This window comes from Lepisosteus oculatus, chromosome 18 (genome assembly GCF_040954835.1).
Source record: "Lepisosteus oculatus isolate fLepOcu1 chromosome 18, fLepOcu1.hap2, whole genome shotgun sequence".
In the NCBI taxonomy this organism is placed as follows: Eukaryota; Metazoa; Chordata; class Actinopteri; order Semionotiformes; family Lepisosteidae; genus Lepisosteus; species Lepisosteus oculatus.
The window spans coordinates 10,307,091-10,333,558 of NC_090713.1; the positions used below are offsets into that span (position 1 = coordinate 10,307,091).

The window sequence follows — 26,468 nt, forward strand, 5'->3', positions numbered from 1 at the left end:
GCTTGAAGTCCTCCACGTTCCGCGTCCATTGCGTTTGCCTGCTCTGCTCTGAGTCAGCTGGGGGGTCCGTTCGCAGACGCACCCAAGATAGGAAATATCTGTGTTTTAATCAGCGATTCTCAATCCAGTGTCCACAAGCACTTGTCGGTCATAAATAATTGCTGAAAAGATACACTGGATACAAAAAGCCCACAATACGAAACAGATGAAGACATAAAGAAGAGGAGCAACACATACCCACTCTCTGTTGCCATGTTGATTGATTTAATGAGCCAATGATGTACTGTATCTAATTGAGCCTGCCTAGACTAAATGCTCATGTGACTGACTAAATCGTTCGTCATAGAACAGTGCCGAACATTCCATAACTTTTCTCTCTCTCTAGCTAGAGAACAATTTATGTTAGTCTCTCCACAAAGCGATATCGCTCACTCTTAAAATATTTAAAAATACCTCACCCACGTCTTGATTCCACACCGGCACTCTGTCTCCTTCATAGATATAGGACAGTAAGCCAGTGCACCCCGCAATCCCAAAACCCCCACATTGTCCCACCTCACTAAAAAAGCTGACAGCCCACAGTGGGGAGTCTTGTGCGCTACCATTGTTATCAAGTAGTTTGTGTCGGTTTTAGATCCAGCAGACTCTGTCTGTCGCTTCTGTAGCTCTGTGTGAATTTATGTAGTTTTAATATGTATTTTTTGTTGTTTAGTACAGTTTGTGAATATAATGTTAATGTCAATATATTAAGGTGAAATGCAAGTTATATTAAGATAAGAACATTTTATTGGCCATATACAATTTCTTGAATTAGGAATTTGTCTTTTTGCATACCCCAACTTGCTCTCCATGAAACACACAGACAGGGAGAGAAGCTTGAGGTCAGAGCACACGGTCAGCCATTTATAGGACACCCCTGGAGCAGCTGGGGTTAAGGGCCTTGCTCAGGGGCCCAACAGAGTATGATTCCTCTGCTAGCCACTGGATACGAACCGGCAACCTTCCAGCCACCGGCACAGAGTCACCGCACTGCCCTATATATTGTAATTCAACCAGGTTAAATAAACATATACTGTATTCATTGAACTGGAGGGTACATGTCCTGAGAGAAAAAAAGAGCACTGTGGAGAGATCCGGAGTATACAGATTGGCTAGTGTGCGCGGAGGGGTGAGTTTAAATTTAATTAACAACTGGAGGAAAAGAGGAGAGATTATCGGGAAAAGAGAGAAACAGAATGGACTGGATTGGGACTGGAAAAACGTCTGGAGACGATGTGCAAGGCATTAACATTCATTCTCAAAGAAAACACTCGGCATCTGCGGAGCGTAGTGAAGAGGCAGTAAGTTTCTCGATCGTCAGAGGCTGCGAGTAAACCTGAAGACTTACAGCTGAGAGCAGTGGACGTAGGATACACATTATTCTCACCGGACCGTTTGATTTATTGTAGTCAGGACTCAAATCTATTGTACTGTTTTATCGCGGACAAACCTGTCCAAAACTTTACTTTTACTATCCATTAGTAAAACACATTTTTTTTTTAAGTTTGTGAAATTACTAAATTTGAGGAATATATCATCTCGTCTCTTTCTCTAACAGTTTCTCTAACAGTTATTTATATATGTTACAAAGGAACAAGTAATAGGTTTATTCCATGCTGAAAAAAAGAAGAAAGAGAACATAACGTTTCGGCCGTGGAGCCTTCTTCAGGTGTGCAGACAACGCCGAAACGTTGTGTTCTCTTTCTTCTTTTTTTCAGCATGGAATAAACCTATTACTTATTCCTTTGCAGCCTATGCATGCTGACGCAGCTACCCACCTGAATTTATATATGTTGTTGTGTTTGAGAAATTTCACAATGGAGTGTGGTCTGTATGTGTTTTTCAATTTTAAATGACAGAAAGTAAGGAGGATATTTGCTCATTGGGCACACAAGCCTTGTGAAGTCATCTTGTGATCACCGGTAGAATTACGGTTGAAATTCCTGAAAAGTCTTATATAGTCACAAATTGATGGCTGTTTCAGGTGGATGCACTGCCAAATTAAAAGCTTCATTTTTTGTGCAATTGACTGAAGTGGGACGCAACATTGGTCACATTAAGAACCTAGGTCATCCCATGTATTATATTCTGTATGAATTTAATGTTATACCTCTGGTTATAGTTACACGTCCGTGCTGAGAAACAGGCACACTTTCACTGGTACAGTATATCACTTGGTCCCTCCTGACTCCCATGTTGAGTCTCTTGATCCACCTCTTCTCTTATCTTAGTCTGGCCTTCAGCAGCCCTGCTGTTGTGTTCAGGGTGAGTTATGTCAATAAGAAGAGAATTGTACCCAGTGCACTTTCTGCTGGGCCAGGCCCAACTCCTCTTCTACAGGAGCAGGATAAACACAGTCTCAGGTGGAGGGTCTGTAGAGGTGGAGAGTGTTTGAGGGGTTGGTGAAGAGCAGGATCTCTCTTGAATTCCTCTAGTAAAACTGCAGAGATTCTTGTTTGAAGATATCGGTGTGTTTTGACTTTAATCCCAAATGAAGCTCAAAGGCTACCGAAGTCTGTAGTCGTTGAGGCGAGATATTTTTGAAGAGGTATTATAGGAACAAGTATTATAGTGGATATTTTAAAACTGTGAGGGTCTTCCTTCTGATGTAGTAAAATATTATAAATGTTGGTAAACACAGGAGCTAGTTGATCAGCACAATAGCTGAGGGCTGCAGCTGACAAATTGTCTGGGCCTGTGGCTTTCCTTTTATTTTGTTTTTTGAAGATTGCTCCTAGTTCGTCAGTGTGGATGGAGAAAGAAAAAGGACGAAAATGAAAGTAATGAGGAGGCCAAATCAAAAATTCTACGAGTGACTGTGTCATTCGAAAGGGGCAGCAGGTTGAACTGTTTAGCAGCGTTTTCTTCACACATAATATGTGTTATGTCACGTCCCTGGAGAACTCACCGCCTTAATCAACTCCTTCACATTTCAGTGCAGTTTCCAATTAACTAATCAGACACACCTTCTTCCACCCGCCTACTTAAACCAACCTGACACACCACTCCTTGCTCAGTATTGGGTTTCACCTAGCTAGAGCTTCCCCGTTCCCCGTTCCCCGTTCCCTGTTCCCCGTTCCCCGTTCCCCCTGGATCTCAACTTTGTTATGGTGGATTTACTGGTTTTTGACCCTGGCCTGACCTCCTGACCCACGTTTTTGGATAAACTCCTGCTGGTACTTTTGAGTTCAGAGGATTTTGCTTTGGGTCCTTCTTCCGCAATACCTGTCAGCTCTTTTCCAAATGGTAATCAAAGTTCTTCACAAATAATGTGCGGCTTACCTGCTTTAGCAATCCACAAGCTTGCATTTTCCCCCGTTTCAGTTTCAGGAGTCCGTCTCAGAAGTTAAAAGAAGTTTTTATTTCATGCGCATGGGAGCGAAACACAGAGACGCTTGGTGTATTTTTCTCAAATTAACCTAGAACAGTTTTAAAATATTTTTCTGTTATCTATCACGCTTTCCACTCACATTCTCCTACTTCCCTATTTGCTGGAGATAACGTTTTTTTTAAATACAATTAGCCATTTATGTTCGGAGCACGCATTCCTATACAATGGTATAGAATTACATAGTAGCTCTTGTGTCCACTCAAGTATTAGCGTGCCCTGTATCATAGTACGTGGCTGCGTATTTGACACATAAACTAATTTCATCCAATTAGAAAATGAAGAAATAATTGTATTTATGAGAAATCTAATTCCTTATTCTTTAAAACAGTGAGATTTCAGCTGCTTAAGATAGCAACAGAGACAGCACTAGCACTGCTTGCCATAGAAGTTCAGGAAAGGGTGAATTAAGCCATAATGCAGTAATTAGGTGATCAGTAATAACAGTTTAAAATGTGCATAGATTAATGTAAACATGCTGGAAACTTCACAATTAAAGAGCTCTGTAGGAAAAGAAACAAAAGATAGAGAAAACCCAAGCTTTTTAAGGCTGAAACTAAAATTCAGTCTAACAAATTAAGGCAAATTAAAATTTAGGATATACAAATTTTTGGGGATGTAAATAAATACAAAAATGCACATGAGCAAAACGTTTTAGAAATGGAGCTGGTGTTACTTTGAAATAAGCAAACAGAAAAATGTCATGACCAGACACAGTGCAGAAGAGGGATGACGGGACACTTGCAAAGCTTAGATATACAGTACAAGAAATCACAGAAAGCTGTGTTTTACAAAAGAACGTCTAAACCTGAAACAGATTTGGCAGAGAGTGAGGCGCTTGAATAATCAGGTGCATTTCTGGCAGGGTGAGAATGAAGGTTTGATGGGATAAAGAGTCAGAAAATTAACTAACATGAAAAACAGTAATTTTATCAGAAAGCCTTAAAGTATATGAGTTAGTAGCAAACATGGTTTCATGGAAGACTTCTTAAATAGTTGAACATTCATTAAAGCAAGTCAGTTTTTGTTTGCCACACATAAAATACATTTTTCAAAGAAAGTAATTTAGCCTGTCAGTAATAGAACCACTAAATAAAGACATAAAAATAGAAATCCTATACAATGTAGCAGAATTAATTTAGGACTCAGCAGCTGTCAAGTTAAGTTCAGTGTAAATTTTGTCACTGTGTTGGTGTAAGATGGTAACAGTGAAAACAGGTATTTAGAAATGACTCATTTTGAGAAGGAGATTATAATTATAAATCTAACAGGATAGGGAAAGCACAGAAAATATGTACAGTGTAATTGATCATTATGATCAGTTACATCATCAATTAGATCATTATGCAAAGCCATTTAGCAAAGATGGTGTGAGAAGAGTGACAAACCAGTATAGTTTTTATCTTTTTTTTTCTGAACCAGGGAAAATCTGATCATGTTTCTCTATAACAATAACAGTAACTGTAAACTTTATTTTATATAGCACATATCCAAGCATCTCAAAACAATATACAGTAGCAGGTGTAAAAACAGTTATGAAGACCACGAGTTACAAAGTAAATACATATAAGAAAGACAAGCAGTTAGAAGTGCTACCGAAGTTAGAAAATGAAGCAGATACAGACACTAAAAGAAAGGTTTTGAGGTTAGATTTAAATGCACTCAGGGTAGGTGACTCTGGTATCACTGGGGATACAAATCCAGAGCTCTGGGGTGCAGCTAGAGAAGGTCCTGTCACCCACAGAATGTATATGTTCTTGAGGACAGCTAGAAGACCGGAGTCAGAGGGACAAAGGTTGCAGATAAGCCAGATAGGTATTGAATGAGGATGAGGATTTTGAAGTTGACTCGAAACCTGATAGGAAGCCAGTGCAAGGACTTGAAGACAGGTGTAATGTGATTGCTTGTTTGCGACCTGGTCAAGATTCTGGTTGTCAAATTCTGAACATATTGGAGATTACTTGGTGTGGATTTAATTATACCCAGTGAACAAGATGTACAGTCATCAATTCTAGAAAAAGAAGCCATTTTAGTTTCTCTAGTTCCCTTTAAAAGAAACTAAATCAGTGTGATGTTCCATAATGCAGCTTTTTTTAATGCTATACATGGCCGCTATTTACATATGATGTTTGTGATTTAAACAAATTAATACAAGCAGTTTTTGAGGATTTAAGTTAGTCTGACTTATTGCAGGGAGCAAAGCATTAGGAGTTATGTTCAAGCTAGTAACAGCATGTCTGAAGAGCTCTTGCAAAAAAAACAACATATTGTATGCAAAATAACAGCATACAGGTACTGTATATAAGAAATGAATGCAAGGTTTATGGATATTCAAGGTATGGTTAGAATGTGAGATGCCAGGTTGCAGACACTGAAGTAGAAGGATGGAAAGGTTGAAAAAGAAGCAAGGGAAGATGTATGGACAAAAGGTCTACTAGAGGTAGAGTTAAGAAAGTAAGAGGAGCTTTGAACAGTGAGGAAGAAATAAATGAACAACAGAGAAGCTGGAATGTGGAATTGAAACTTCTTGTAGTTACAGTATAGTTGAAATGAAGAATGAAGAGGAGTTGAGACAGGGATGAAAATTACAATGGGATTTTCAGTTTCTCAAAGTAGTAGAAAAGGTTTAATCTAGAATAACTGAAAGTGTTATCTGCAGGCTGCTAAAAATGGCAGGTACAGTAAAATTAGACAAAGATTGTTTGCTACCATGAAGTAGATGAACAGACACAGGTTAAAAGTAAGTTCTCATGGAGCATGTTAAGACTAGAGATGTAGAGGTAGGTAGGAAAAAGATAATTTGGGGAAAGTTGAGGAATACACTGATAACAAGGACACTTCCTAAGAAGGTTAGGCATGCTTTTGACAAATGGACAGGAGATGTTACAGACTGCAGGGGAAGGTGATAAAGTTAACAGACTCACTGAATATCCACTGTTGAATGTTTACATAGATACTGAAATGAGGATTGTATTTTAGATTTTGTGAAATTGCTAGCGTTCAACTGTGTTTTGGATGCACATAAATTGAAGGAATGGGCAAACATAACTGATGCTGAGCCAGCATCTGAAGATATTTATATTTAGAGACAATTTGTTGATTTGTTGTCCGACTAGTTATGGATACTGATGTGCCAGAGAGGTGGAAAAGCTGTTTTTGTTAAACCAGCACTATAAAATAATGTATCCTCAGCGAGATCCTGCCATCTCATAGTGGGTTTAATCACTGTGTTTTGTTACACAATTCCTTTAGTTCCATCCATTTTCTCATGTCTTTATCCAGTACAGGGGAGCTGGAGCCTATCCCAGCAAGCAACGGACGCAAGGCAGAATACACCCAGAATACATCACAGGGCAGACAAACAGACAGAAACACACACTCAGACACTCACACGAGTGAGTGTGGCTTATTAGTATTTCCATAAGCCAATTAACCCTACCATTATGTAGGTACCTGTAGAGTACCTGGAGAAAACCCACATGAACCCAGAGAGAACATGCAAACTCCACACATACTGTACCCCAGGAATTGAACCTGGGGCCCTAGCACTGTAGGATAGCAATGCTAACCACTGTGCCACCATTAGAAATGGAAGGATAGCTAACTTATCTTTCTAGTTCACAGATTTGCATGCATAATTTAATTTTGAGTCACTGAGATATCTGGTGCAACTGTTGTATTTATGAAAACACTTACCAAAAGCAAGCTAAACACTGCCACCCTATTCCTTAGTTAATACATTTAATTGTTATAAACAGTTAAGACTGTTATTAATTGTTGATAGCAAAATATTTTAAAATATATTTTATCCTTATATATTTTCTTTACTAATTCTGTATTGAACATATTTTCCAATACTCGGATTTAACGTACATTTGAACAATGACTTGTATTTCAAATATTGAACTAAGTTAGACATAACATTCAGAAATACAATCGAGAATAGTTTTGTGGCATTTGTTTTGATGACACTTTGCTAAAATTGAAAAAACCTAAAGGCGATTAAAATCTATCATCTTTCCACATGTCAATGACATTAGGAAGTACAATAAGCTCCTGCTTTGTTTAACAATGCTTTTAAAAAATAAATATAATTGGTGAGAAAGTAGCTATCCTTAATGATAATTAAAGGACTGGAAGTCAAAGGAAATGATTTACTGTACGTTGCTTAATTTGAAAACCTAAGTTATACAGGCAGACGCGATCTGTGCCTTAAGCGTTCCAGGCCGCAGACGGCTCATTCTGTATTACAGAGCTCCGCGCCTCCTCCCTCTCTCGGTGCCGCGGCTTCTCTGACGCAGCGCAGTGGACGGGGAGATATTTTCTCAGACTCTGATTGGAAAAAAAGACCTACTGATTTGCTTCGTACCATAGGAAAATAGTAGAATATGTTTTTTTTCTTTGTGTTTATGAAATTCAAGTGTTTTAACCGTTTGATTAAAAAGTAATTTACAGCGAAGGTTTCCAAGCTGATCACAAGGAAGAAAATCACCTGTTTTTGTGCGCATAAAACGTTTTTTTTTTTCAACTAAACTAATCTTTTAAAGTCATGCAATTCCTAAGTTCGGCAGGGTCACGTCATTGTTTCTTATTTTTTATTTTTTTAAAACTGGTGCCTCCAGTTAAACTGTAGAGATTCTTGTGTGAAGGTGTCGGTGTGTTTTGACTATGGTACGTGTGAGAGTACTGTACTTGTAGTATACAAGTGAGTAGACATCGCGAGACAACAGAACGAGAGAGTAGAAGGCTGGAATATATGGTGTAAGGGCATGATTTGTGTAGTTAATAAAATAGTTAAGATAACATAAGAACGGCTCTTTATTAAGATACACAACATTTATGGCCACGAGAGATGAGTGCTTGACGAACTCAAAGCGAGCAGAACACTGCAGGTTTTCGTTCTATCATACAAGATATGGATAGAGTCGTACAGATTTCTTTAAATAGCCAGTGGATCTACAGAAGCTCCGGATGCCGTGAGACGGGAAACATTACTGCACTGTATCGGGGCGCCCGTGCAGCGGATTTTCGCCAACCTCCCTGGAGAAAAAGGTACATATGAACAGACTGTAGCTGCCTTAGACACTTACTTTACACCACGGAGAAATGTGGTTTTGGAACGGCATAAATTTAGGCAGAGAACTCTGTCTCAGGACGAATCTGTTGATGCTTTTGTGAATGCACTAAGAGAACTGGCTAAATCGTGTGACTTTGGAGTATTGGAAGCTGACATGTTAAGAGATCAGCTTTTGGAAAAATGTGCACGTAAGAGACTGCGTGATAAATTGTTGCAGGAGGAAGGGCTGACTTTAGAAAGAGCTCTTACAGTCGCTAGAATTCATGAAGCAGCTCAAGCAGAATCAAGACACCTGACTACCTTCATCACACACAGGGGTTGCTACGTTTCAGAAAAGTTCCTTTTGGCTTGTCTAGTGCCTCAGAGGCCTATCAGAAGGCTAAGGACTCGATGTTGTGTGCAATGCCTGGTGTTGTATGGCATATGGATGATGTTGTAGTACATGCGGAAAATGAAGAACAACTAGGACAGAGGCTCAGGCAAGTATTCCAAAGATTCCAAGACAGAGGCTTAACTCTTAATAAAGATAAGTGTATCTTTGGCCTGAAAGAGATCGAGATACTAGGACTTTTGGTCACTGCAGAAGGAGTAAAACCAGACCCGAAAAAGGTGACAGCTGTTTGCAGTGCACCGAGACCTGAGAATGTTGCACTTTCGCGATCGTTCTAAGGCACTTGTGGATTTTTGATGAAATTCATTCCTAATTATGCAGATATATCAGAACCCCTTAGAAAACTAACAAGGAAAGGACAGAAGTGGGAATGGACATCGGAAACTGAGAAAGCCTTTGCCAAGTTGAAAAGAGAACTTGTAACTGAACCGTGTCTGGCATACTTCAAACTAGATGCGCCAACAGTAGTGATCAGTGACGCGAGTCCTGTAGGGCTTGGAGCAGTATTGCTACAAAGACAAGAACATGGACAGAACAAACCAGTGGCATATGCAAGTCGCTCACTTACCCCAACAGAAAGGCATTACTCGCAAATAGAGCGTGAAGCCTTGGGTTGTGTTTGGGCAGTGGAACATTTTAGGACATATTTATGGGGAGGCAAGTTCACACTTCAAACGGATCATAAACGCCTCATCTATATGTTCAATCCCAAAAAGGCAACATTGTTACCGCCCAGGCTACAAAGACTTGGATTGAGATCTACACCTCACAGGGCATCTGGAGAAACCCCAGCTAATCTTATCTTTGTTCGTGATATCCGGACTAAACTACCAAATGTGGAAAAGAAAGAAGAAGAGCAAAGGGACATTCAAAAGAAAAAAGATATCAAGGGATATCAAGGGAGAGCAAGGGATCACAACTTTAAGGTCGGTGATGTAGTGTTTGTGGCTGGCCTAGACAACGGTAAATTGGATGCCAAGTTCAAAGACACTCGCTATGTGTTATTGAGAAACACCTCTTGTAACTCTTTTGAGTTAGTGAATGTGGAAGATGGCTCAAAAATAATGAGAAATGTAAAACATCTTCGACACGCTCCTCCATTGGATCTTGATTTTGAATCTGCAGAAACAGAAAATGCTGAGATTACAGGACTTTCTGACTTGGAGGAAGTGCCGAGTCCTCAGACAGTGGAGAGTACATCCGTAGGAGAGCCAGTAACTTTACCCAGAAGTGAAGTAACAACCAGAAGTGGCAGGGTTATCAGGAAACCGGCTCGTTACAGAGACATTTAAAAATAAAGGACTTGCATAGGTCTCCAAATGTTAAATTGCTCTATTTCGTTTGTTATCTATGTAGATGTTGCTTAGACTGCTAGAAATGAGGTGATATTTAGAAGTGACTTAAGTAGAAATTGAACTAAAATTTGAGTTGGTACGCATTTTTTACATTGTTGTAAAAAAAAAGAAAAAAAGTTGAATGTGTTGAATAGAAATGGAAGGTTTTACATACATTTTGTGTTAATAGTTAATAACCGTTTACTGTGTGTTGATATAGAATTGTTACAATTGTATAGTAAATTAATGGACTTTAAAAATAACAAAGGAAGGGATGTAGTATAGTGAGTAGACATCGCGAGACAACAGAACGAGAGAGTAGAAGGCGGGAATATATGGTGTAAGGGCATGATTTGTGTAGTTAATAAAATAGTTAAAATAACGACTCTTTATTAAGATACACAACAGTACTGTATGTGTAGTCTTTCATGTGTGCAAGGTGTGCAGTGTTGTATATTTTTGGGAGGGATGGGGTTTGTTTAGTTTCATTATCGTTTTCTTTTTTCTTTTTAGTGGGATTTGTATAGTATATAGGGGTTGTGAGTGTGTATGCTGTTTACATGATTCATATTATTATTGTTTATTCTTTTTATTTTATGTGTTGTTATGCTTAAAACCCTGGTTGTTGTTTTTTCTTCAAATGGGAATGTTGTTTTTCTCAACATACAGTATCTACAAACAACTATAATTAAATCTACAGTTCACTTACTCCAGTGTTGGTAATTTACATTGTGATTAATTAACCATTTGAAGAAAAACAACAACTCCAACACTATAACTAACTAAAAATAATTATAAGAAGATGCTATAATAATAAAATAATAAATGTGAAGCAATTTTTATTGTGGTTTAAAGTCTTTCTTTCTGTTTCCCTTTTCATTGTACTGTAGCTACTGTACATGTGTCTCCCTATTTTCCACTGTCTCCCTTTCTGACAGTTTCTTCTCATCTATCTTCTTCCTTCTGGATTCCATATTTTGAAGCAGCTGTTATCTTCATCCTCCTCCATGGGCACTATGAGATGATAATGAGTATATTACTGCCGACCTGGGTGTTATAGTGAAGATTTGGAAAGAAAAATGTGGATGAGCTGTGCAGATGTTCAGCTGTGCTCCTGTCTTTTTGTCTGCAGGATGTGGGGATGTGGACTAACAGAGAGACGTTGTGAAGATCTGACCTCTGTTCTTCAGTCTCAACACTCCGGTCTGACAGTGCTGGTTCTGAGTGGCAATAACCTGGGGGATTCAGGCGTGAAACTGCTGTCTGCAGCTCTGAGGGATCCCAACTGTAAATTAACAACACTGTGGTAAGTGAACACTGGTGATTTCTTTGTTTTTATTGTTTTATGTAGATATTCTGAGACACACAACATTCGCTTTTCACGTGCATCAACACCTAGGAAGTGCAAAACACAAAAGTTATTGTCTCTGGCTTCTTTGTTAATATCTTGACATGCAATCTCTCCCATTTGGCCAAATTATGTACACATACAGTATGTATATGTTGTTGATAATTCTGTGGGTAATTCATTTGAACATAAGGTCTGTCCAGCTTTAACAACACTGGAGTAAGTGAACACTGGTGATTTCTTTGTATTTTATTGTTTTATTTAGATGTCCTGAGACACACGATATTTCCCGTTCACATGCATTAGAAAAGAAATATATGTGAAGTAAAGAACATATATAAGAAAGGGGGGCAATTTTATAAAAGTTCTTGTTTCTGACTATTTCTCTTTGTTAATATCTCATTACTGAGAAACTCGACATGCAATCTTTCCCATTTTGCCCATCTTTTTTACACATTTGTATGTTATGGTTGATTTATAATTCTGTGGGTAATATTCTTCATGAGATTTCATTCATAGAGTCCTTCTTCATTTGAACACAAGGTCTGTCCAGCTTTAACCAGTTTCTAGTGATTTATTTCATGGCTGCAGTCCTGACAGTTCTAAACAAGTATCTTTCTGCCTCTGAAGGCCGTTCATCTGGTGTTTGTCCCAGAAGGAAAAGGACTCCTAATGAGGATTTTTTTCTTCCAGAATCTTTTCCAGAATTTATTTTCATACCACAAAATGTTTACCATATGCCAGATTTTCTTCGCAATTCTTCCAACAGTATGTGCTTCCAGATTTATCATATTTGGCTTGTAATTGGTATTTCTTCCAATATTGAATATTAATATTTTACTCATATTCTCTCCATGAATGTGAATTGGTGGATTCATGCAGATTTGAATGGTTTTAGATTCTTCAATTTCTTTGAAAGTGCCAACCTCTTTTTCTCACCTGTGTCTTACTCTTGTATTCCTCCTGTATTTTCTGATATTTTATATACATCTGAAAGGATGTACAGTAACTGTGGAAACAAGTCTGGTATGCAAAATTTACCAATTTGTTAATCTCTTTTAGAGTGTCATTTACTTCTTCTCAGCTTTGAATTTCCCCAGTGTTTTCTCCTCTCTCTCTGTGCTTTGACCTTGACCTGTTTGACCATGTCTTGGACTGATCCCTGTGCTTTGAACCCTGCATGTTAAACGACTTTCCTTCAGACTCTCCCTGGTTCTTTAATAAGTTCCTCTAAGCTCAACCCCTGCCTTTTCGATCATGTCTCTAGTTTCACTTTCTTCTGGCTGCCCTGCTTGCTTCCAGCAGAACAAAGCAAAGCATTATGAAAATAAATTCTACAATTTAAATACAGTAATCACAATAATTTGTATTGTGAAGAAAAGAAAGAAAGAAATAGTCATTTTGAGGGGTTTATAGAAATAGTGTAGTGGAGCTAGTTTGGACATGGTGACGTCATGCACTCCCTGTGCGTAGCAGGGACCTCAGCCGCCTGGGATGAGGGAGGTCTCCTTTAGCTCATGTGGCTGGTTCCCTGTTGTGTTATGCTGGAGACCCAGGTGTTGCAGGACGAACCAGCGGGGTGGAGCGCCAGAGGGCACAAGCCCACGCGGAACCTAGTTTAGCGTGATAAGACTACCAGCCAAATAGTCATTTTCCACCTGGAATGCTGTCCTCTCAAATATTTTATAAAACCTCTAGAATTCAAAAAGTGATTATGTAGTAGAAGTATACAGTCTATAATAGAAGCCTGCGCTGGGTCAGCAAGGAGCTTTACATCCCGGGCTGTCCTGATCCTACTATCCAGGACTCTGAGTACACTGATGACACCATGGTCATGGCTGGGATGTCAGGCGCTGTGAGAAACCCTAGAAGACTCTCAACTGTTGTCATCAACTGCTCATGGCCTGGCCTTGTGTCCTGCAGAATTGAGCGCAGGATACCTCAAACTCGCCCTGGTCCTCTTTCTACTGATCACCTGTGGGGTTGACCTGTCCCCACTGCCTCCTTTCCTCCTCAGTCTGCTAGAGGAGTGGTGCTCTCTCTGTGTGTAGAGAGCAGGAGACACCCAGTCTGTCCTGGACTCCACTGTTTCTAACTCAGGGTCATGAGTGAGCCAGAGCCTATGCTAGCAAGCAATGGGCCCAACACAGGAGCCTGTACTGGTTGTCAGTCCATCAGGGGTTCGACAGAGGAAACAAATGAGAACACAGAGAGAACATACAAACTTCAGACAAATATCTCCCCAGGTCCGGAGCTGAACCAGGGCCCTGGCACTGCGATACAGCCATGTTAACCACTATGTCCCACTGTGTCTCCCCTCTTAAACAACCCAATAACCACAATACTAGAATGGAGACAGAACTGGGCCACTTCTTATTCTTCACCAGCAGACTGGTCTGAGCCATTGTCCCCCAGTTACAACACCTGCTAGACATGGACCTAGGCTGCTGGTGCTGTGTGGACTGGATGTGAGCTACTTTGGGACTGTATTCCCTGCAGTGTACAGGCAGATATTCATGTCAGATTCTGTGTGCATTACATCTCGGGGAATGCTGTTAATGTAGGGTCATCCCCCTGATATGTCCCCTGTTTCCCCTGGAGTGCTGGGACCTGAAATAGTCTCGTACTTTAGAGGAATGGTCTCTGGCCACAGCTGAGGGGAAAGTTCTGTACAGGCTCTGCACCTTTCTCAGCTGTTGTCTCTCTCTGACACTCCCTGGAAACATGTGTGGGGATACAGCCTGCCTGGGAAAGCCTGTACAGATTTCTCTCTGTGAAACAGTTGAGAAAAATTAATGCCCTATCGCTGGTAACAACTAGGGGGCCAAGATACCATCAATTACAGCCCTCTAACTTTCAGCCCGGACAGCTGTGTGTAATCTTTTTTTCATCTGAACCACTGAGGTCTCTAATTGAGAGCCCTGCATTAAAAGTTCAAGTGGCTGATTAAATTGTTCATCATAGAACCCCATCGAAAGCTTAATAGGCAGAGGCGCACAACTTTTCTCTCTCTAACTTGAATTTTTGTTCTTATCTCAACAGAGCTTTATCAATCAATCCTAAAATATTTAAACCAATATTTCACCCACGTATTAATTCAACACAGGCACTTTGTCTTCTTCGGAGATATCAGACAGTTAGCTGGTGGACCCCACACTCCCAAACACCGGGCATTGTCCAAACCTGACAACTCACAGTGGGGAGTCTTGTGCACTACCATTGTTGTTAAGTAGTTTGTGTCTGTTTAGATCCAGCAGAGTCTGTCCCTTCTGTAATCCTGTATGAATTTATGTAAACAGTTTTAATATGGATTTTTTGTTGTTTTAGTACACTACAGTTTGTGAATATAATGTAAATGTAAACATGTTCAGGTGAAATGCAAGTTACAGATGCAGCCATTCAAAACAAGCAGGCGATACACACAGTCTACCGCGAGTTACCGTAAATTCTCGTGTAGTACCGCAAGTAAAATAATAGTATCCGGAATTTCCGCAAGGTGGAGCTAATAAAGCTCAACCTCTCATGTTTGAGCTGTCGCCATCAAAGTCTTTAACGAAGATATTACTAATAGTATTAATCATGAATGACCTTGGACAAGCTGTAAACTCAAAGTATTGCCCTGGTCCACATTCTTTTTTTCATTGACCGTCTTTGTAAAAGTAACACCACAGAATTTCGCAATCACGCATTTGTTTCCAATCATGCAAAGTACAGTAATTTTTGAGAATCTCCGATTCACCATGCCTTTCACATGGTCATAAAAGAGATTGATTTAGGAACATAAACATATTACTGTATGCAAACTGTACTGTATACAGTATGTATATGTATATTTTTGTTTTTACTGTGGCCGTTTAAGTATTGAAGATTTATATGGAATTTTACCACTGAAGGGAAATCTTAGTAGCTGAGCATAAAAAGAATAGGAGCATACTGTAACGCGTGTGAAGGCCATAAACTATATTAATTTTGGAACATAAACATACAGTATATGGCTGGTCTCGGTACTTTAAAGAAAACATACACACCAGTATTCCATTTCTCCCTAAACATTTTAAGCATCGAAGTCTTTAACTAACGTGATACCGGAGTCAACAAGCATACTTTTAGAATTTGATTTTAGAATTTGATTAATAGGGAATATAATGTGGAATCGCGTATCTAAAGAAATTATTAACGATATAATTTGGTTTCTGTCAAAGTGCAATGAAACCTATAACTTGATTCTTATGGACGCCCGGTGAAAAACATTAAAGAAAAACATGGAATCGCGTATCTAAAGAAATAAAAGTATACAGTAGCTATGTTCATGCACAAACAGTAGCATGTTACATTATTAATTTGGGGGTCTCCTCTTGCCAGAAAGCGCTAAATTGCATTTTGAGTGAGGTTTTTGACTTTTTTTTAAGTACAACCCATACATAAGCTGATACTGTTTAGACTTTTAATTATTTTAAACTGTATAACAGCAGCACAATGTGCTTTTTCACGAAACCTAGAGTAACGAAATGTCTTGCGTTGTACAGCTTTTCAGCTAAATATATTTATCCCTTACACCTGACACTTGAGGTGCCCGACAAAAACCGGTTGAACAGCTCTGTTGGAGGTTTGCAGATCAGATAAGATTCCCTTCCCCCCTCAGAAAGACAGACTTATTAGTCGCTATTCACTGCGCGGCGAGCAGCTCCAATTTCAGGCGTAAGCGATAGATCCCAGTTTAACCGATCTTGTTACAGCATGTTACAGTTTACTTTTATTAACCATATTAATTTTAAGTGCTTAATGCCATTTTTTGACCACGCACAAATATTCTTATGTCCATATCTTTGCAAGGGAATCAGTGCGAATTGTAATACTTATTAAATGACCGCAGGCACTTTCCATCCCCTCTGACAGCAGGAACATAACCCATTCTCAGATCAGCAGCTCATTACAATATAGGATGTTCGAATCTTTTGCTGCCTTTTGCTGCCTCACAAAGCTTTAGAGAACTTAACATTTCTATTATCAACAAATTGTAAATACGACGTTTACATTGGCATTACTAATTTTTCACTTGAGTGTATTGAGGATTGTCAGCTGTCACTGAGAGCAGTTAATTAAATGTATTTTTTGATTCACAATCAGACAAATGCAAAATAAATTGTTATTTTTGTCTTCTAAGTATATTAATAAACTTTCAGCATAGCTTTCTCCCCGTTTAGATTTATTTTTCTTGGGATTTTGGGATCAAACGTGGAAAGATTAGATTAGTAATCATTTTTATTTTTTAAATACATTTTAGAAAAGTGTAATCTATACTAAAAAGCTGTATTTATTTAATACCACTCGATACTTATATTAATGGAGTTTAGTTGATACTGTTCAAACTTTGAATTATTTTAAATTGTATTACAGCATTGTACACAAGCTTAAGAGGAGAAAACGCAAGCCTTCAGGTGTGAGGGTCTTGAAACGCTAAAATGTAATGTAGGATCTGAATGGGTTCAATTATGATTTGGGCTTGATGAAGGTCGCTGCCTTTCATCCAAAATCCTGCTTGAATCCTTCTAAACTAAAAATTAGACACGAGAAGGGGCTCTGGTGAAATTTGTCTTTTTTTAATTTATCTTTTTTTCTTGGAAAAATATCTTACCCGCTGCAATCTGGGCACAGAAGGATTAAAAGAAGCCAGACAGGCAGGGGGAAGAGTGAGTTCTAAATAAAGAGGTATCCAGGTAACAGTGAAGGTAACAGCCGCAGACGTGGCCTACTTAGTGCGCCAGGGTAACCCTACTCTCCCGGAGGAGGCCCACCGGGAGATAGCGCTCCAGGCGTTCCTCTGGGCCCTGGCGCCAACTGAGGTGCAGTGCCATGTGATGCTGGCCTCGCCGGTCCTCTTGGAGCAGGCCCTGCCTCTGGCTGAACAGGCTGATGCCATATTCGAGGAGACCAGTGGGCACCAATGGAGGGGCGCACAGGGAATCAGATGGGGAGGAGGAGACGCCCAGCGCGGCGATGCTGGGGGAGCGACGACGGCTGGTCATTTGCCACTGCTGTGGGGAGAGGGGGCACATCGCACGGGAGTACCGGGCGCTGGAGCCCCGGGGACTCCGGAGACCGTCGGGAAACGGGAGCGGGGTGGCCTAAAGAGGGGAAGGCCGCCCTTGAGCGACTCTACTCCCACTCCGGAAAGCCAGAAGGAGCGCTTCACCCCACCTGCTGCCGTGGGAAGGGTTGGCCACAGCCGGGGCTTATTTCTTCCCTGCCTCATCGAGGGCAGACCCTGCCAGGCCCTTGTCAACACCGGTTCGACCATCACCCTGCTGCGGCCTGGTATCCTGTCGGACACCAAGGCAGCCGGACCCCCAGGGCACTCACTGTGAACTTTGGGGCTGCGAGGGTGAAACACCCCTTCTACAGTACCTTGCCCCAGTCTGTGAGGTCTGTATCCTGGGGTTGGACTGGTTAAAGCAGGTGGGTGGTTGCCTTGACTTGGGCCGGCGAGAGTTGGTGGGGCAGGGGGAATGAATCAGTCTCTGGGATGACCGGAGTGGGAAGTGGAGGTGGCAGCGGCGGGCGTCGCTTTGGCTTGTCGGAGCCACGGGTGTCGGGGCGAGTGTGCCAGAGCTGACTCCCAGTACAGTGAGATAAGCTTGCCCCTACCCGAAGTCTGTAAGGCACTCTGTGCACTGTGGGAGGCCTTGGAGGTGAGGGACGGGGTGCTGCGCCGAGGACCGGCGAGGTCACTGTTTGGCAGCCTCCGGGTGGCCGTGCACCGCTTGGAGAACTGCCCTACAGAGCGACCGCAACACCACAAACTGCCACCTGACCTCGCCGCTGGAGGGTACTTGCCACCCCCGGCGCAGCAACCCATCCCTCACGCCCAAGTCAAGACAACCACCCACCTGCTGCAACCAGTCCAATCCCAGGATACAGTCCTCACGGACTGGGGCAAGGTAGAAGGGGTGTTTCACCCTCGCAGCCCCAAAGTGCACCAGGCTGGGTGATGCCAGGCAGGGTGATGGTTGAACGAGGGCCTGGCAGGGTCTGCCCTCGATGAGGCAGGGAAGGAATAAGCCAACTCTTCCCACAGCAGGCAGGGTGAAGCGCTCCTTGCTTAGAATAGCAATATTATGAAAATCATTTTACAATAAATATAGTAAAGCACATATTAAATTTGGGAAATTTGGTTTCAAAAGTCCTCATATCAACGATGCCTATACTGTTTTCCTCTGCAGTATGCTAATCTATTGTAGTGCATTGTCCCCCCTCTTAGGCTGTGCAAACGATCTTTTAGATTTTTATAGAGAAATAGAGGCTGTACAGTACAGTAACCATATCCATGCACAAACAGTAGCATGTTACATTATTAATTTGGGGGTCTCCTCTTGCCAAAAAGCACTTAATTGCATTTTGAGTCCGGTTTTGGACTTTTTTTAAAAATTACAACTCATAAATAAGCTGATACTGTTTAGACTTTTTTTTAAACTATTACAGCAGCACAGTGTGCTTTTTCACGAAACCTCCTAGAGTAACGAAATGGTTGCATTGTACAGCTTTTCAGCTAAATACTGTATATTTATCGCTTACGCCTGACATAAGAGGTGCCCGATAAAAAACGGTTAAAAAAATCGTTTTTATTTTTAATCGTTCAATGCAGATGGCTGGTGGCATGTTCCATAAGAGTACAGTAATTAAAAACCATTAATACTTTCGTTGGAGTTTAAAGTTGATGTTGATGTTTTATCTAGGGGTTGCTCGCCTGCGTCTGAATAGCGGCTTCTAAACTGTGAAAACATGTGTCTGTCTTTCCGTAGGGGGAAGGGAATCTGATCTGCAAGGCCCTTTGGCTACAAAAGTAAAAAGAAGGCGCTCGCTCTCTCTCTCTCTTTTGATTATTACATCCAATAATCAAAAATGAAACAATAAACATAATAACCATAATAATGACCGACCAACAAAAACAACCATATAAACATAATACCAACCAAAAACATAGATAACAACCACAATACAAAATCAAATATATCAAACCATTAAAGCAAAACCGTCCTCCAATTATCAACAAATCTCAATATCTTGTACGAATTATTCGTAATAAAAAAACAAAAATAGCCCGCAAGCTCTCTCAAATTCCTCCAATTGTCATACTCCCGCCCCTTATGCAAAACCAAACCCTCCTCCCATCCCAGTTTATCCTCTTTATCATAAACAAAATCCACCTCAATTTTCAACATAAAGCATTACACAAAATCAATACCTCAACACTCCATACTCAACAACGATAATTCACAAACGGCCAGAACATGTAACTCCACATTCCCAAATAGACCTCATTTCCATAGCCCCGCCCCTTTTGCAAAACCAACATCCCTCCCCTGTTCTTGTCAATTAAGCTTCCCCCTCTTTCACTTCTTTTTCCTCACCTTCCACCTTATCGCTCCCCCTTCACTCTCACCATCTGATTAAGAATGAATAAAAGCATTGTATTTTTGTCTGGGTGCTGACAAATTAAGCACTCTCTCTCTTCTCTGGCGTTTGTAATCGTTTTTATTTTAAAATAAATTTTAGCAAAGTCATGTATTTTAAAAATCTTAAGATTTCTATATTTATGTCTTTATTTAGTGGTTTCATTAGTGAATAAGGCTAAACTTTCTTGGAAAAATGTCTTTTATGTAAACCATGTTTGCTATTAATTCATTTAGGGCTAGAATATGTTCATTGTCTTCCAATGAAAGAAGGGTTCCTTTCGCCGTAGTCGGGAGACATTAGAAGCTTGCCACGCCCGGACTGTCACACCAATGCATTAGCATGTTAAAGCGATTTCATTGAGGAGCCTAGCTTTCCTAACTAGTAAGTACTGTACTTACTGGGTTTTGGAGGGGGGGAGGTGTCTTTCGCTGGAAATCTCACCCCCTTCTACTTTGAAAATGCCTGTGTAACCGGTTTAATTCGTCACAGCCAGCACTCCCGCAGAGAGGGGGGTTGTACTTGCAGTGCATCGGTATAGATGGGAAAGCCAGAGCCGACCGCTACGCTGCCCACGTGTTATGCTCTTTGTTAATGTCTAAGCCGGAACACATCATTATATCTCATTTTGTATTTGCCCAGCCAAACAGTATTGTTGTTATTGTTTTTATCCTGTAAAGCGCTTTGAGGAGCCACCTTTACAGTACAAAAATTACTGTACTTTGCGTGATTGGAAACAAATGCGTGATTGGATCAACAAAATGCTGTGGTGTTACTTTTACAAAGACGGTCAATGAAAAAAAGAATGTGGACCAGGGCATTTCCCTCCATTTCGTACATAACTGTTATTTTAGAAAATACTACCCCCTTTTAATGGTACCTTCATACAAATCAATACACGCATGTGCAATCCTGAAACAGGCACTACTAAGCCAGCCCCTGTTGCCATGCCAAAATTTGGGTCCTACGGGTTTGTGGGAGAAACCATTATACCGGTGAGAAATCCAAACAGCTTATTTATTTGAAATGAGTTGATTACCAATTCAGTTCATTTCACTTCTAAAACAAGTGTTTGGTTTGAGTTAATGATTAATTTTGATAATACGGGAACAAGCTTACTTTACTCTTTGTGTGCACCCACAGAGCAAGCAAAGCTATCCCCTAATTCCAGACTAGTTTGTTTTTGTAGGAAACCAGTGTTATCGCCTTTGTTTTGATAGTGGAATATTTGCATATGTGTGTGTGTATGTGTTCATGTGGCTACCTCTCGAGTGCCAGGTGATCTGGAAACGGAGTCTCCAGTCACAACAGTAATTTTTGAGAATCTCGGATTCACCATGCGTTTCACATGCTCATAAAAGATATTGATTTAGGAACATAAACATATTACTGTATGCAAAACTGTATACAGTATGTATATGTATATTTAATGTCTTTACTGTGGCCGTTTAAGTACTGAAGATTTATATGGAATTTTACCACTGAAGGGAAATCTTAGTAGCTGAGCATAAAAAGAATAGGAGCATAACACGTGTGAAGGCCATAAACGATATTACATACAGCATTACAGTATATGGCTCATCTCAGTACTTTAAAGAAAAAATACACACCAGTATTCCATTTCTCCCTAAACATTTTAAGTATCGAAGTCTTTAACTAACATGTGAAATAACGTGTTTAAAAAGTGGTAGTTTTAAGCTTTTCTGTGAATACGCTCGATACGGGAGTCAACGAGCATACTTTTAGAATTTGATTAATAGGGAATATAATATGGAATCGCGTATCTAAAGAAATTAATAACGATATAATTATATTAATGTACTGCAACACAATAGTACACACTGTACAATGTCTGTTGATACTGTTTGTGTAGGGCTGTTTCACCTCGCCTCATGTGACCTTGCGGGTGGTACTGTGGTCTAGGTGCCTGACTTATAAACTACAGGTTGGGTGTTCTCCAGCCAGTTCTCCCACTGATTCCCTTGCGAAGATACGGACATAGGAATATTCGTGTGTGGTCAAAAAAATGGCATAAAAACGACAAAGTGAAGGCTGTGAAAACATTCACAATGTACTTTATAAACAAAGCAAGTGTTCTCACAACTCTAGGAGGTTTCGTGAAAATGCTACAGGCGTGCCAAAATCGTTTTTTTAAATTCAAGGTGACTTTACCGCGGTTTTCATTTTCAGATTATGAATCAAAAAAGGCATTTCATTAAACACGCGATTGCGATTTTAATTAATTACTGTATTGATTGAAACACACATTCTGTACAGATACAGTACAGTCACATTCTCCTGTCGTCCAGTGGTGTAAAACGAATTAGCAGGTGATTGAGATAATGCACCGCCCACTGAGTGGAATGTTCTCATTTGTTCTCAAGTGTAAAAAGAGGTGATAATTCTTAATAATTCCGTGTCGCATTAACTAACCTCTTCAGTTTATTCCGCAGACAGTACATGAATATAATTAAATCGTTATTAATTTGTCTAGATACGCAATTCCATATTATATTCCCTGTTAATCAAATTTTAAAAGTATGCATTTGTTAGATAACAAGCGAATTCACAGAAAAGGTTAAAAGACTATCACTTTTCACAAAGTATATAATCCTAATATGGTCAGAAGGAGCACGTAAAAACGTTTCCCAAATAACAACATGTAAGACTTTAATGCTTAAAATGTTTAGGGAGAAATGGAATACTGGTGTGTATTTTTTCTTAAAACTACCAAGACCAGAAATATACAGTACAGTTTACATACAGTAATATGTTTATGTTCCTAAATTAATATCGTTTATGAGCATGTGAAAGGCATGGTGAATCGGAGATTCTCAAGAATTACTTTGTATGATTGGAAACGAATGCGTGATCGGATCAACTAAATGCTGTGGTGTTACTTTTTGTCAATGAAAAAATAAACTCTTTTCGTTTACAAAGACGGTTACAAAAAATGTGGACCAGGGTAATACTTTGAGCTTACAGCTTGTCCAAGGTCATTCATTATTAATACTATTAGTAATATCTTCGGTAAATACTTTAATGCATAAAATATTCCTGCATAATTAAAATATTTTTGATAAAGGTGGTAGGTTAAAGGTAAAGGTAGGTTGTGTACTTTTGTCCAGCAGAACAATCTTGCTTTTATAAAATATACCACCTTTTTAATGTTTAATGATTAACATGCTGTAATACACTGTTTAAATTTAAAAGTCTAAAGAGTATACAACTTAAATTCTTAATTGAATAAAGATTGTCCCTCAGTAGTGATCGGGATTCGAAACCGACATTTTCTGGTGACAGCTCAAATGCTGTACAGGAGAGGTTAACCTTTTTTAGCTCCACCTGGCGGTTTTACAAGGTGATTCCGGATACTATTAACATAATCTAATTTGCATACGGTATGATGCGGTATACTGCGACACGCCCACCGTGTTATACCGCAGCATACCCCGCTTCTTTTGAATGGCTGCATCTGTAAATATTCAATACTAAAACGGGCACAGTAAAGACACAGTAGAGCAATTCACAACTTTGACAGCAGAGTCTAACAGTTTTTAAATCCTCTTGTATTTTCTTGACAGCCAAGGCCTCGCAGTGGATGCTGCGGTCCGTCCACTTCATATCTGGGACACCCTCTCTCTCTAATTCGTGCAACTACACCGCTGTGTCTGCCTGTCATCACTCTAGTACCGTCTGTACAAACTCTGACGCATTTTTTCCAGTCGATGCCATTCTCTTCGATAAATTCATTCAGAAGCTGAAATATGTGCTCTCCTGTACTTTTTGTTGGTAGCGGCTTACGGAACACAAAGTACTCATGGGATGTGCCTTAAAAATCATATCTAACGTAAACGAGCAAATTGGCCAAATCAATGGCATCTACAGACTCATCTAATTGCATTCAAAAGCATTTGCTCATCTTAATGAGCTCTATCAGCGTACCTTTGACATCATCTGCCATATCAATAATTCTACGAGTGACAGTGTCATTCGAAAGGGGCAGCAGGTCGAGCTGTTTAGCAGCTTTTTATCCACACATAATATTTGTCAGCTCTTTTGCCAACAGTAAACAAAGTTCTTCACCAATAGTGTGGGGCTTACCTGCTTTAGCAATCCGCAAGCTTGCATTTTCCCCCTTTTCTGTTTCAGGAGTCGGTCTCAGAAGTTAAAAGAAGTTTTATTTCATGTGCATGGGAGCCAAACACAGAAATGCTCGTGTATTTTTCTCAAATTAACCTAGAACAGTCCTTAAATATTTTATTGTTATCTATTACGCTTTCCTGTGCTCACAAGATTGGCATTGTTCCAAAATCACGCACATTCTCCTACCTCCCTATTTGCAAAAGATAACTTTTTTAAATACAAGTGGTCACTTACGTTCATAACATGCGTTCCGATACAATGGTATAGAATCACATAGTAGCACTTGTGTCCACTCAAGTACTAGTGCAAACTGTATCATAGTACGTAGGCTGGGTATTTGACACTCTTTTTATTAAAATAGAAAATATTAAAACCTGACCCAATTTGTCAGTGCACAAAACAAATTTCCAGGGTCATCTGGCGTACCACCTGGGGGCGCGTCACATACCAGCAGTGGTACGCGTACCACAGTTTGAGAACCATGGGAATGAGTGATTGGATTTATGAGCAATCTAATTTCTTATTCTTTTAAACAGTGAAATTTCAGCTGCAAAGGATTGCACCAGAGACAGGACCAGCACTGCTTGCCATAAAAGTTCAGGAAAGGGTGAATTAAGCCATAATACAGTAATTTGGTAATGAGTAATAGTTTAAAATGTACATAGATTAATGTAAACATGCTGGAAACTTCACAATTAAAGAGCTCTGTAGGACAAGAAAAAAGAGAAACCTTAAGCTTTTTAAGGCTCAAACTAAAATTCAGTCTAAAAAATTATGGCAAATGAAAATTTAGGACATTTAAGTGTTAGAGATGTAAATAAATACAAAAATGCACATGAGAAAAAAAGTTTTAGAAATGGAGCTGGTTGTAGGGGTTTTGTGCATTTACTGGGACAATAATTAATTGTAGCAGTAAGTCACAAAATTATTCTTTGCGGAATAACTCAGCAACACACACACAGACACTAATACACGAGAATACATTATTAATATATAAAATGTGCATATAAACATAACAGATCTTAAGAGTGAGGGTTAGCAGAATACATAAGGTATAAAATCAATCACGAAGAGTAACAAATCAAGAGACATAGATTCAGTAAACCAGTCATTTATACTGTTTCATTAATGAGCTTTGATTACAACTTCTACACTAGATACTTAAAAGCAAGTACGTCAATCATAGGACTTAAACTGATATCAACTGGGGTTGAGGTAACAATTGATTTCTCAAGCTATAATGCAGAATGTTGAACACTCATCCAATTTATGTGGATTCAGATCTCCCGCAGACGCAAAGGAACACCGACAGGCTATTGCTGCGTCCAATCGGCATCCTCTGGCCTGGTGCCAGGCAGTCCTGGTGTGAGGTGTGGGAGAAGGAGGGAGAGATTCCTGCTGCGGTGCACTGGCAATGGGCTCTCTGAAGACTGGCTAGTTAGTCCTGGCTTAACTAGCAGAGTTTGTGCACATGAAAAGTGACTGCGAACAAGTCACACTCTTTAGACAGGAAGAAGACCGGTCATTCCATTTGTAGCGCTAGTCCTGAATACTGAGATTCAGCTGTCGACAGTTCCGACCGTAGTTCACTCGTTGATCAGGCGAGCATTCACGGTGGGGTACTAGCAGGTTCACAAGGCTTTCTGCTGGGCTAACCTCAGGCAGATCCTTTGGTTACGCGCAGGCGACCTCCGATCTCGACTCTTAGAACAAAGTAAAGTCCTGGCACTCGGACACACTGGCCGTCATGTGATTGTCCGAGCTGAGTCTGAGAATGTCCTGGAGGGGCCCCTTCCTGGAGGAACTATGGTTGTTCATTGGTTGAATGTTCCATGGGCATTCGAGATCCACATGGGGTTACCCTGCCCTACCAGTTCCTGTTTGGCTGATCGAGGTGGAGGATGAGTAACCATGCTCTCTGACATTAGGGTTTTAAACAATCTGGGATGAGACTCTCCCAAGGAATCTCCCAGACAGTAAGGCGCCTTCTATTAGGATGGATGGAGAATTTCAGCCTTGGGAGTTGTTCCATATCAGGAAACTCTATAAGATGGAAAACACTTTAAATCTGAACCAAATGGAATGGCCTCTCTGTGTCCAACACCACTAAGATGAGGGAGAGAGAGACTGGCAAGGGAGCAGCAAACTTAACTCCTATATTTAATAAGCTACATGGTGTTACTTTGAAATAAGCAAACAGACAAAAGTCATGACTAGACATAGTGCAGAAGAGGGATGCAGGGACACTTGCAAAACCTTAGATATACAACAAATCACAGAAAGCCATGTATTAC

At 40.1% G+C, this 26,468-nt stretch overlaps 2 protein-coding genes across 3 annotated transcripts in view; both read left to right on the top strand.

Annotated features, from left to right (window-relative positions):
• LOC102689707 (protein NLRC3-like) overlaps positions 1-17,706 on the top strand; it is a 67,884-nt gene extending 50,178 nt beyond the window's left edge. Inside the window, exon 3 of the mRNA XM_069180178.1 lies at positions 17,466-17,706. Within this exon, the coding sequence (XP_069036279.1) occupies positions 17,466-17,706 (241 nt within the window). The remainder of the gene's footprint in view (positions 1-17,465) is intronic.
• Positions 1-26,468, top strand: part of LOC138223971 (myosin heavy chain, non-muscle-like) — a 297,800-nt gene that overhangs the window by 147,089 nt on the left and 124,243 nt on the right. The gene's annotated exons all lie outside the window — the stretch shown is intronic.